Genomic DNA, 12659 nt, shown 5'->3' with positions numbered 1-12659 from the left:
AATCTAAAGGTCCTCGGTTCAAATCCTCAGTTCTCATTTTTTTTTTTTTTTTTTTTTTTTTTTTTCTCATGATAATTTGTCTTATCTCTCTACCTAGAGGACGCGTATTCCCTTCGCCGCGCCATTACCTCGTCCATCTATTTTTCCTCGTTCGCCTCAATCTTTCGTGTTGTGCCGCAGCGTCGCAGTCACGGTACCTGGTGCACAACTATGAAAACGGAGCTTTACTACGGATCGAACCTGTCAGGTCGACCCGCGACAGCACCCTGTACGAGTGTGTGGCCGAGAATGGAGTCGGAGACGCGGTGTCAGCCGAGGCTCAGCTCAAAGTCTACGAAGGTAAGTACCAGCAGCATGCTGAAACCTTATTTCGATACGAGCTTAGTTAGCCATTTTCTATCCACGCCGTTACCGTCCGACAGCTATTAGCGTTATCGAGGCTAACGGAGTAGACGAAATTTAATATTTAACGAAAGCTTGAGTAGCTGCAGCTGCTGTCTGCTCGAACCAGCTGATCGCTCAGAACACGTATCTATTAGTAGGGTGACGGGTGAGAACCCTGGGTGAATAACTGATTCGCGACCGTTTTCACGGTGACGAGGTAAGGGGAAGGAACGTGTACCAGGTTTGTCACAGGGGTGAAAGGAAAAAAGAAACGATCGAAAAATCCGCGAACGACGCGGCAAGATAACGAGCTAAATTTTGTTGAAATTAAACGAAGCCTTTCTTCTTTCGCACTCCGATCCGGCAGAGCGATCTCTTTTTCTCTTTCTATTTATACGGAAGAGCGAACAGCTTAATGGCGCCCAGTTCGGCGACCAGGCGGAAGGCGACGTAATAGAAGAAAGGAAAGAAAGAAAAAAAAAAAATGAAGAAGAAACGACCACCGGGCCGCGCCGTGCGCCCGGAAAGCTTACCCTTTTCCGGGAAGAATCTCTTAAACTTCCGCGAAACGCCTTAATTGGCTTGGCCAGCTTTTTAATTCGATTCCAACTTTGCCTCACGGATATTTTTGCTCGCAATTTCTCGTATTCTTCCTTCAGAAAAAGAGAAAGAACCTACTACCATTTTGAAGCTTCTCTCCTCTTCCTCTTTCCCCATTTCATCCCTCATCCCCAAACTCTTACCATGCCGACCGCTCTCCTCGTTCCTGTTTGCATCGCTGCAGTTCGACGCTCGAAATTCATCGGGATTCTCTTCTTTTTTCTTCTCATTCTTCCTTCCCTTCCTTTTTTTCACCCTCAATTGCCGACTATTTCGTGTCAATGCCGTTGCCATCCGGCGCCATCCAGTTCCTCGTAAATCACGGATATTCGCTCGGATCTCTCAAATTCGCCGGTGATTTCAATTTATTTGTTATAAAGTTGATTCAGTCAGGTGATCGTTTTCCCACAGGTGCAATAATACGCGTTCCCCAGCCGTCGGGCAAATTCCTTCGCTCTCTTCTCCCACCCTCGTTCACCCTCTCCTACCCGTTCGCCTCATCTCTTTCTCTCTCGCTGCCTTTTCAGAAGCGAGCACAGCTTTCGTTTCTTTTTACTGCCGCGGGCTCGCGCGATCCTCTGAAAATAATTAACGCCTCGAGACTCGTGATTCGCGCATCGATTTCTCATCGAACCGATAATAATCATCGGGGAGCAGCCGGATTTTTCGCTTACGCATCGGGTCGCCTAGTTTCCAGGGAAATTCTACTTTGTCCGGCCGATCTTGTCGAGTGGACAAAAGTTCCTTAATTAAACGGGCTGCCAACTTTTCGACGTACCGGTCGGGGCTCGGCACGGTATAAATCGAAGTTTCGCTGGCGAAGGATATCCGCGAAAGGGGTGCGGTTGCCGACCGTAAGCGACAAACTAAAATCGAGGAGCTCGGCCGTCGCGAGTGAAGCATTTCCTTTTTTTTATTTTCTCTCTCTCTCCTCGAGAAGTCGCGCGCGATTAATCATCGAGCCGTGCACCACCGCGCGAAGAACCCCCCGTTTTTTTCACAGGTTTTTTTTTCCTCGCTCACCCCGCCCGCACCCCATCCATGGCTTTGTTTTTGTTTTTGTTCGTGAAATCTACTTGCGCGAAGCGAAGAGTTTAAAAGTTGAACGAATTTTTCTCCGCCGGTTGGATAAGCGGAGCATTTAATTCGAGCGGTTGAAAAATACGCGTCTGGAGAGTCTTGGGCTGGAACGGTATAGTTTCACAGCGAAATGGAGTCAGCCGCGTCGTAATGGGCCCGCTCGAATATTTCGGCGCCCGAAAGCCCGCTCCGTACGTAAGCCATACGCATCTCGTTATCGAACGCATTGCCGCGATAAATACCTGCGAGCTCGTAACGAGGTTGCATTCGGCTAATGCGATTACGCCAAGCATGTAATGATGCAATAATGTAACAACATAACATCGGTGAATGCGGTTAAAATTACACGGGATAGTAGCGAAACAATCGATAACCATGGGCGGTCAGAAAGGAACTCGAGGGCGACGCGTTCTCTCGCTTGGTTTACTTCACCGGTGAAGATTCACGAGTAAGAGCTTCGAAGGATGAAAATTGCAAAGCGATAAAGATTAGAGGAATCGCGATGCAACGCTTCACGACGCCTGTCTGGTACGTGCTTCGCAACTTGGCGGCGTTTGGGAAATCGTTTTTCGCGCGTGGAAATATCCAAGGGAATCCGGTATTTTCGCGGCTCGTATCGTAAAACTTAACACGAGAAAGCGGGGGGATACCGTGGACGTTAAAGGTTTCCTCGAACGGGGAAGATAGCATCGGTGCTTCGCCGGTTTGCAGTGTCGAGTACGGACGAGATCAGATAACGATACCGGAGCCTCGTTGGAATACTAATTTCCTTGTTCGCGAGGATATTCGGCGTGGGAGTTGTCCGCGAGAAGAAAAATCTCTCGTTGCTGCCCGTTCTCATCCGGACGGGAAAATGCAAACGATGTCTCATTGCTCCGCCGCGAGAATCGAAATCGGATTCTTTTCCCTTCTTCGTTATCGTTTTGCTTTTCCTTGCGAATTTCAGTTATAACCGTGCTAATTGACATCCCCGGACTGTCAAACGAGATGAAAGTAACTCTCCGTTATCGGAAATCTAGTTTGTTTCTCGCCTCATCGTAAAGCGACGTTGGAAGCGACTTATCGCTCGACGTTTCGGATGAATTTTCAATCGGAAGTTGCACGTTGTCCTGCTCGAGGAGCGAGATACGAGACAGGGCGCGTCGCATCGTTTTGTCGGATGCCGTAGCACCGCGTCGGCCTCTCCTCTCCTTCCATAAAGGGCATATAGTCCCTGCCGTAGCATTAGCCTAATTTCGAGTCCCGCAGCAGGCGGAAATTAAATTTGCAGCAGAGCTAAGTGGCATCTTCGGTTCCCGTTGCCTCTCGCACGGGGAACTATCTACTTCGAGTTACGCCCGGCATCGAAACGGCAAAACTTTCCTGTCGCGTCTACCGTTCGTGAAATTCCCACGAAATAATTCTTTCGGCCGGCGATTCTCTTGGCGAACGAGTCAACGGGAAATACGAAAAGGAACAAAGCTGTCGGGTGCAAACTACCGGACGAAGAAAACCGCTCGTTCGACGCTCGGTTAAGCCGGAAAACGAGGAAGCTTTGGAATCGAAAACGGTTCGTTCCGCCTTGTAAACTGGCGGAAATTCGACTGGTTCCAAGGAAAACGCGACATCCTCGATACTCTCTAGATTCTAGATCGAACCGAATGCTTAATTAACGAGTCCGAATCAAGGAACCTTCGTCGGCCGTACTCTTTTATTTTCCTTTGACTTTTCTCCTCAAATCGTCCTCGTCTGTGACTTTCCTCGAACTCGAGGAGAAAAGCATCGGAAAGAAAGCCAGCCTGTCTACCGCTTTTTCCTTCTATCCTTCGCGAAGATTGAACGCGAAACTTTGCTCGAGTCAAAGGTTTTAATGCGAAGCTCGACCAAAGCTGCGCGGAAAAACGAGTCTTTGAAAGTTCAAGTCCGTCGAAGGGGCGGACCTTAGGATCGCGTCGTCGAACTTGATCCCTCGAGAGGGCTCGAGAGGAACGTTCGAACGTTTTGCTTCGCCATCCTAATTAGCGTTTAACGTTTCGGACCATTGCCACGGAAACTACGGCAACCACGACGCGACGGAAGAAAGAGGATTCTTTGAAGGCCGAAGAGAACCGACGGAGAAGCCCGGAGGCGCGGAACGGTCAATATTTACTCCGTTCGAGGGGGAAAAAGGGAAAAGGAAAAGAATCAACAGCGTTTACGCTTCCAGCAAGAGACTCTTTTGTCGTTTTCCGGGCCTGTTCTCTTTTCCACACCGGTTGCTTCCCTTGTCCTCGCGGATTTCTTTGTTCTCCTCTTCTTAAATGGATAAAGAAGGTGTTTGCTAGGGAAGGCGATTCGTTTCGCGTTTCCAACTCGAAATCCCGATCAAATTCCATACACCGTTGCTACGTCGCATCGTCTTCCTCGACGACCAGATATTTCCTGGACGAGCGAAACGTTCTTTAGCCATCCTTTCCGGCTTCCTGAAATAACCCGCGATCGATATTAATTCTTCCAATCGTTCCACCCCCGACGAACTCGTCGATGGCCTTACCATCGAAGCGCGCTCTCCACCGAATCGAGCCATCTTTCGAAATTCCTACTACCGGCTGGTCGAGCTACAGCTTAATTTCATCGGAGATGGTGGCTGGCTGGTGGGATCGAAATAACGAGACGAAGCGAGGAGCTCGTTCGAGATAGACACTGAAAATCCCGAAGGAGAAGATAATGGATAAAAAAGGAAAACGCCGAGGCGAAGGGGATTAACGAAACGCGCAGAGGGGAAAAACATCGACGGACCGCGAATCTATATCTGTCTCTATATATTATATTATGTACACGCGTATACATTGTAGTATGTACTCCTATCTCTGAGAGAAAGTAGCCACGATTAAACGCTGATCCAGGATGAGAGAGCGGAACTGGAAGTTTCGCATCGCGTAGAGGCGAAACCCTTTCTATCTTGGGGAACGTTCGCCAAACGGGGGAGAGAGAAGACTTTAAATCAACTTCCGACCGAGCGGGAATAACAACTCGAAGGGGTCCGCGTTCCCTTTGTTTGCGCTTCTACCATCTCTGCCAGCTGTATCGAAGCAACGACGGGGAATTTAATTCGCCCGAAAAACCGTCGCCTTAATTGCCAATTAATTGGCACATAAATTAGCTGCGAATTTTCGCCCACAGTGTCGCCGCAACTTCCGCGACTCGCTCTCTACTCTGGGTGCACTTTTTTTTTTTCGATTTTTCCTGGTGTAAAAGCGTCGCCGCGACGCGGAGATAAGACCGTCGGCAAACTATTTCAGCAATCAAACTTTCCCGCTCGCCCGTTAAAAGTTTCGCCGGCCTGGGGCAACCGTGACCCCTTTCGAACTCTCAGTCTTTTCGGCGATTACGGCACGACGGCTAACCGACGTGCTATCGTTTCGCCTGTTTGCCTTCGTGGAAAGAGCGAGATCCCGATCTTGTTCTCGTTCCGTCTTCGATTCATGGCAACCTGTAGCTTCCTTCGATTCTCCGGAAAGAATGCGTGTCGTGTCTTCGAGGAAACGACCAGCCGGACGAGGGAAAAGCTTCGATAAACAGTGTTTACGGCACCGCCTCGGTCACGGTATCGCGATTCTGCCTATCCTGTCGAACGATCGAACGACAATTCGAACTGACCAATAATAGAAAACGATAAAGGAAAGAAAAGTCCCGTTGAGCGTGAGAACGGGACAAGAGACAGGAAGACATCTTGGGTCGGACAAATCGAATCTTTTCAGAGTTATCGCGGAATAATACGGCATTTAACAATAGGTGTTTGGTCCCCTCGGGTGAACGCAAGGATCGCGCGGATATGCCGAGCAAGATGAAAATGGGATGAAACGGGTAGACGGAAAAATGAAAGGCAGCTGGAAACCTGGCCGAGTCCGTAGAGGGATGCTTTCGAGCAAAGCCTCCTGCCCTTTCAGAAACTACCCCTGCCGCAGCACGCGTGCTTCCCTTATCAAACCCGATGATATTCGGCCCGTGTTCCTACCCGCGATTCTCTCCATTCCGCCTACTAACTCAACCTTCTACTTTGGATGAGAATCGTTTTCCGCAACCTCCGTCAAGTGGTTTTACGATTTCATGCTTCGTTTCGAACGATTCCTCGACTTATTTTCCCTGATTTTCCTCCACATAACTTTTCTTTAATTCGCAACAAAGTTGTATCGAATCGAAGATTAAAGAATGTTCGAACCGTGAGGCGAATTTTTTCAAAGACAAGAAAGTTTTTTCAAGTTTCCCAGCGTGGAATCGCGCGAAGAATCGAAATAAACGAAAAGCTTAGGGGAATTAGGATGATAAAGGCGTAGAATCGGGGACGCTGTACGGTCGCGAAAATCCGTGGCGAAGAAGGAAAAGGGAAACGGACAGAGTGAAACTTTGTTTCCGGAAGAGGCAATTCGTCTCGCCGACATCGCTCACCAGACGGAAGCGTATATCCCGCTTTTGCCGTTCTAATCTCTCCCGCTCTTTCTTTCCCGGCGAAAAGTGACGAGTTCTCGCGTGTTTCGAAAGGAAATCCCGAGACAAAGGCAAACGTCTTTCCGTTTTCTCCCTCGCTTTTCCTCCTCTGGCTGTCTCTGCAAAGACGTCGCATTTGCTTCGAGTCCGAGCACACACGTACCATCAACAGGTCGAGTATAATACGAAATTCTGTCGACAAAAGATCAGGGGAGTGAAGCGGTGGGTGGATGCGCACGGATCCTCCCGGAGGACAAAGGAAGGATCCGTTGCCTCCGCCTTGTCCTACGTGGAAAGCGACTCTGATCGAGCGACAAATTCAATTTTTTCCTGAGAATTAAGCTGAGAAGGACGAACAGAGAGGAAAACCGAAAACTTTCAGGTTTTTTCGTAATTGATTGTGGCTGGAAAGCCAAAAACCGAGGGAACGTTTCAACAAAATTGAATCTCAGTAACGGGAAAAGTAGTTTTGGTCCGACAAAGCGATCGCTGTTCGATATTTTGATTCGAAACGCATCGAATTTAATCCGCGCGTGCCGTTTTTGCGCTCGTTTCTCTGTCCGTGATTATAATTCGCCGCATCGATGTAAATTAATGACAGGGACGAGGTATCGCGCGTCGAGCCGTCGAAATTGTACGCGTCGAATGCCGCGTTTCTAATATGTGTAGGTATATGTTATATATATATATATATGCATATACAGAAAATATATATATATGTCGCGAAATAGCTGCGCGCACAGAGAGTTGACGCAACGCAAACAAATCGGAATCCATCCGCTGGAATCGAAGAGGTCTAGACCAGTCGATGTCGTCGGGATACCGAGCAGCCAGCGTTAATTTCGAAATTAATTAAATCGAACCGTTCTCCGTGTACAGATGAACTTTTTCGTGAAACGTTTACCTACCAGTTATATGTTCGACGAGAGTAACAGGAGCGCGCACGATTCGATATTCGAAACGTTTCATCCGCGGAGAATATCGAGAGCGTGTCGAGGGGACAAAATCACGATCGTGTAAACTTAATCGAATTCGTAGCGAGCCAACGATGCGAACCACCGCCAAAACTTTCGGATAATATCCCGCTTTTGTCCGAGCGATAATAAGCGATTTAAAAACATCGAGGGTAGCGCGAGTCGAACGAGCTCGAGACAATTCCATTAAAAACGACGATCGGAAGGAAGAGAGAAACCGTGGGTCGAGATGGGTTGGAGGATAGGGGTAGCTGTACGAGTGCCGCGAGATTGCGGCAGACGAGGAGAAAAAAGAGGAAGGAAATTCGAGCGGGACTAATTCGTCGGCCGCGTGTTTCGTCATGCTCGCCAACTCGATTTACCTCGTAGATTGAATCGCGCGGACCTAAAAAGAACGAATACTAATTTCTTTAGAGACGATTCGAGAGATTCGTCAAGAGAAATCTTTCGTTTCCTCCTCCACCACCGCTACCACCCTGGGACCGCGTATCCACCCTTAGAGAGGAAGCGACCTTTCCTATCTACTCTCTTCTTTTCCCCTCTTTACCTAACTTTTCGTCTTCCTTTCTCGCGTCCTGCCTTCCGACCCTACGGAAGTACCTATCGAGCAATTTCTTTCTTTCTTCGCCACTCGCGTCCCTTTACCATCCACCTTACAAGCTAAGGGTCGAAATTGTTTCTTCTCTGCTACAATTACGAGCAACGCCACTCGAATCGTTCCTCCTTCTCCATCCGCTTTTCCTCTTCTTCTTCTGTAGGAAGAAAAAAAAGAAAGAAGAGAAGCTACGCTCGTGGATACTCGTTAAGGAACTTTTTCCCTCTTTTCGAACAAATAAATCCGGATGCTCGCGCCCGAGTAACGATCTCGAATTCTAATTACTATTTATTCGTTTCAAATTCGTGGCTTTCTCATTGCTGTCGAATCAACAAGCGTCTCTCAAAGATAGTCGGTTCGAGAATCACGGAAACGCGGAACGATGTTGAATTAAGTTAATCATCCTGCCGCACATTCGGGATTATTGCGTAAATATTAGAGAAAAATAATTTTCATTTAAAACGACGAAAATGATGGAGGTATTTTCTCTCTTCCATTTCTCTCTTATCCAAGACAAAGAGCGTATCATCCCGGCAGGAATCCGTTTTTCCATCGATTAATGGAGCGGTAAATACGATGGAAACGGTAGCGAAAATGCTTGCGCGCGTGCAAATGAAGAATAAACGCGTTTGCTCGATTCGGATCGAGGCAATATCCGCTCGAACAAAGAGATATATTGCATTAAGTAGAGGGAAAGTTGCCACAAATGGAAACGGTCCTCGTGTTTCTCGCGTCGCGTCGCGTCGCTCTTACTTTCCTACCAGAAGACGGACGGAAACCTTTCCCCTCTCTAGGGACTCCTCGAAGAATATAGAATTGTTCGCCGGAGCTTTTCGAGTTACAACGACGCGAAGAAGGAAAAGGAAAACTTTCGAGGAGGCGCGCGATTTTGCTCTTTTTATTTCGGAATTTTTCTAGTTTCGCCCGTTTAAAAGCCTCGACGCCTCGAGTGTACTCCCGGTCGCGTGGTCTCGAACGAAACGCGAATTTCTGCGAAGAGGCAGAAGGGTGGAATAGGAATAGAGAAAAGTGTTCGGTGGTCAGCTTCGAGAGACAAACGTGCCGGAAACGGTAGACGGGCAAACTGTCCGGATCCGGGGAAATTTCCCGGCTTGTTAGCGGGATAAAAAGCGGGACCAGTGATTTTCGGTGTTTTCGTTGTTCCTTCTGCCTTTTATTCGCGACGATGCGGTGCGCCGGTCGTTTCTCGGAACAGCGAGGTAAATCCTAAGTACTGGCAGGTACACGTAGCTGGGCAAACGTGATTACGGGGCGAGGACTGAAAATCGCAGGAAATGAAAGCGGTGCGGCGTGGGGATCGTAGCCGGTCTCGTTGGGCCATGGGGACGAGGGACAGAGGAAAAGTCTCGTAGGTATGTCGGCCACGGAAAACGTTCGCAATTTAAATCAAAGGTAAAGCGCAGCGTCGGAAACGGCTGCACAGCCGGCGGACGTTACACGGTAATAACGGCTATCAGTCAGTGAAATGACGCTCATCATATTTTCATTAGAATAATGGTTGAACGATGAAAGAGGCAGAGTCGTGGCGCGGAAAACGAGAGCGGTGAAAAGAGAGAGAGAACGGGTATGAGGCGAAAGAGAGAAGGCGAAACGGAAACGGAAGGTTCAAGGTGAGACGAGGTTAAAAAACCTGGAAAGTAATCGTTTGCGATCCAGCCGGAGCTCGTCCGGTCATACGTCTGCGGAATACAAAACGTTTCTGTCCGTTCGAGTTCCGATAAGCTTTCGGCGGAAAGGTTGTTGCGCCGCTGTAGCAAAGTGGCTCGTTACACTACTCACTACTCGAACTCGCAACAGCCAGCTTTAATTTCACCCTGTAACGACCTACTATTCCTTTCTCTTGTTTTCTCAAACTTTCTGGACGATATCGTCGCTTCTGAAAAGCGGAGAAAGAAAATTATCCCTCTTTCGGAAAATCTGATACGGATCTCTATCCCGTTACTAAACGACGCCTGCCAAAACTGTGGCTGTATAGTGGAAAGTTTGTAAGATAGAAGCGAGTGACGTTGAAAGGATCGAAGGAAAATGTAAGCTAGGTGAAACGAAACGCTTCTCGAGTTTCCATCAGGGCAAATGACGCTATGGGACGCGGCGAAGAGTGCGTAGCTATCGGCAAAGAACGGTTCGCCGGTAAGGGGAAGATTTAAGGGTGGGTTCGTGGCACCGGCTGCTCGCGAATATAAGTCGTCCGGCTAAAGGATGAGCTGGATCTCGGCAGGGTCGAAGGTAGGGAGCTCCGATGGCGGGTCAGGCTACTTAATATGACTGATAGAAGCCTCGGCAAGCTATCAAAGTATAGGGTGCGGGGCGAGGCTGGTCTCGAATGCTGGCTCAGCCATATTAGTTATCGTTTCGAAGCGACACGGGTCCGCGAACGGCTATTGGACGGGAGATGCCCCGTCTCTCGGTTATCAGGGAAAATCAAAGTCGATCGGAGGATGGTCGAAATCAAGGTTAGCTGGAAAGGTCCATTGAATTTTTACGAGCTCGTTCTCGCGTCGGATATCTCGGACGCCATCGTCCGGACCGAATCGGGGTGAGTAGAGAATCTTTCGCGGAGATTGAAACGCATTCGAGAGGCCGGGATATATCGTCGTCGGAGGGAATTACTCGGGATGCATCGCGGCGACCGACGATTCCGGATGGCGTGGCGCGATCGTCGAGAGTTTTATTCGAGTTGCAAGTCCAATGCCGTCGACGCCAAAGATCCCGGATTGCTACGGAAATTCGGGGAATGCTTAGAGGCGGCGTCAGTTGCAGTTCGCCTCTCCTCGCAACCCCTCGCCTTGCCGTTCTTCATGTTTATATGCAGCGGGGAGAGTGGACCGGATTGCCGACGAGAGGAGAGTAATAAATAGTTGTTGCTCGACACGGGTGTACGCGTTGCCGTTGGAATCCACGGACAAAATCGTCGTTGAATACGTTCCTCCTTCCATTTGCATGATCACCCGCACCCTTTGCCCCTTTCCCTTCGGCTTTCACCCCTTTTCCTCCATTCCCTGACCCTGCAGCTGTTTCACACACCCTACGTCCTACGTCGTTCGACGATTTTCAAACGCGATCGTTTCCTCTCCCCCCCGCAACGATCTTCCTTTGCTCTTTCTCTCCTACGAGTCGAGACGTTTTTTGGTATACGCTTTTACGTATGCAAAGAAAACGAGAAGCGGGAGAAAGAGAAAGATCGATACAAAGATATTGCCACTTGGAAATGTAATGCGGCCCGAGCAAATGCGCTTGACCCGGAAAAACTCGGGAACGCGTCGAAAGGCTGAAGAGCCTCGACAAAATCGAAAAGATGGAAAGTAGGGTTAAGATGGGGAAGGAGAGATTAGTTTCGAATAACCGAGGAAGCAAGCTAAAGTGCTTCTTGCTCCTCTTGGAAACCTCCAACCAACCGCGTCTCTCCTTTGTGCTAGAGGCACGGATTTTCGGAACAAAAAATAACTTATGCTCAGTCTCGTTAACCGGTGACCCGTGACGTGTTCCCTCTTTCTCTCTCGCCTCTTCCCGTCGAAACGACGATGCCGACCACGATCATTCCTGCATCAAGAGATCGAAACCAAGCGAATTTTATCCTCCATCTCGAGGGTGGAAAACTGAAAATAAACGGAACGGGACAACGGCCGACCTAGGAAAATCCCAAGTGAGATCGTGCTCTCGATATGTCCCCTTTTCTCTTCGTTTCTCCGGTCGTACGCGGACGATTCCGTTCCCTTTAAGGCTGTTCCTAACATGGCTCTTAATCTAACTCACGTCCGCCCCCTTTTTCGTCGTTCACCGAGGCCCGCGCAAAATCTCTCCGGCTATAAATTGGTTAATTATAATCCGGGAAGAAGTCTGGAACAGGGAACGCGGCAACGGCAGCGGAAACAGCGGGGATTGGAGTTTGAACGATCGCGCCTCGCGATGTTAATTGGAGAACTCTGTGACTTCTAATTGGCTCTTCATCACTGCCTCATCCTTCTTTCTTTTCTTCCCTTTTTCGCGCGTTAAAAACGACGGAAGGAGGTGAAGATTCAACGTTGCATTTGTCTGGTCCGAGAACGGAAACGATTCGATCGTGTGTCGCGGACGAAGGGGAAAGAGAATTCCCGCGGACACGGAGCAAAGGGTGAAACGATGGGGTGGTAGTTGCGTTATCCGGGACGAAGGAAACGCGAACGGTTGCACGAGCAATGGATACAACGGTACGTAGGACGTAGAACATAGGAAAACACAGACGGACGAGTTGAATGGGCATTGAAGAGAGTGGTGGCTGGGTCGCAGTCGACGCTACTGAATGCTACACGCTGCTTGCACAATGGCCGAACCCGTGGCTTTCTACAATACCGTTGGAAATGGCCACGCGATAAATTCCTGCAACTTTTATCGAATAAGAGGGCTAACAGGCCGAGGGAATATTGTGAAAGTTCTGTCTGTACTCGTTGTTGCGGCCGACTGCCGTCTAGAACTCGTGCTTCTCCACCGCGTCGAAAACTCATCCCCCTCCGCTTCGGTCTGCTCGTCCGCTTTGTTCGCCCTCCGCTTCCCTCCGTCCGCTACTTTCCGCCAACCGACTT

At 49.1% G+C, this 12659-nt stretch overlaps 1 protein-coding gene across 8 annotated transcripts in view; it reads left to right on the top strand.

Moving 5' to 3' along the window:
• LOC114875593 (tyrosine-protein phosphatase Lar) overlaps positions 1-12659 on the top strand; it is a 160691-nt gene that overhangs the window by 90324 nt on the left and 57708 nt on the right. For all 8 annotated transcript variants that reach the window (XM_029186030.2, XM_029186034.2, XM_029186032.2 and 5 more), the window contains exon 5: positions 181-339. In XM_029186030.2, coding sequence (XP_029041863.1) covers positions 181-339 — 159 coding nt within the window. The remainder of the gene's footprint in view (positions 1-180; positions 340-12659) is intronic.

Source organism: Osmia bicornis, chromosome 10, assembly GCF_907164935.1.
Source record: "Osmia bicornis bicornis chromosome 10, iOsmBic2.1, whole genome shotgun sequence".
Classification (NCBI taxonomy): domain Eukaryota; kingdom Metazoa; phylum Arthropoda; class Insecta; order Hymenoptera; family Megachilidae; genus Osmia; species Osmia bicornis.
This window is presented reverse-complemented; position numbering and strand designations above follow the sequence as displayed.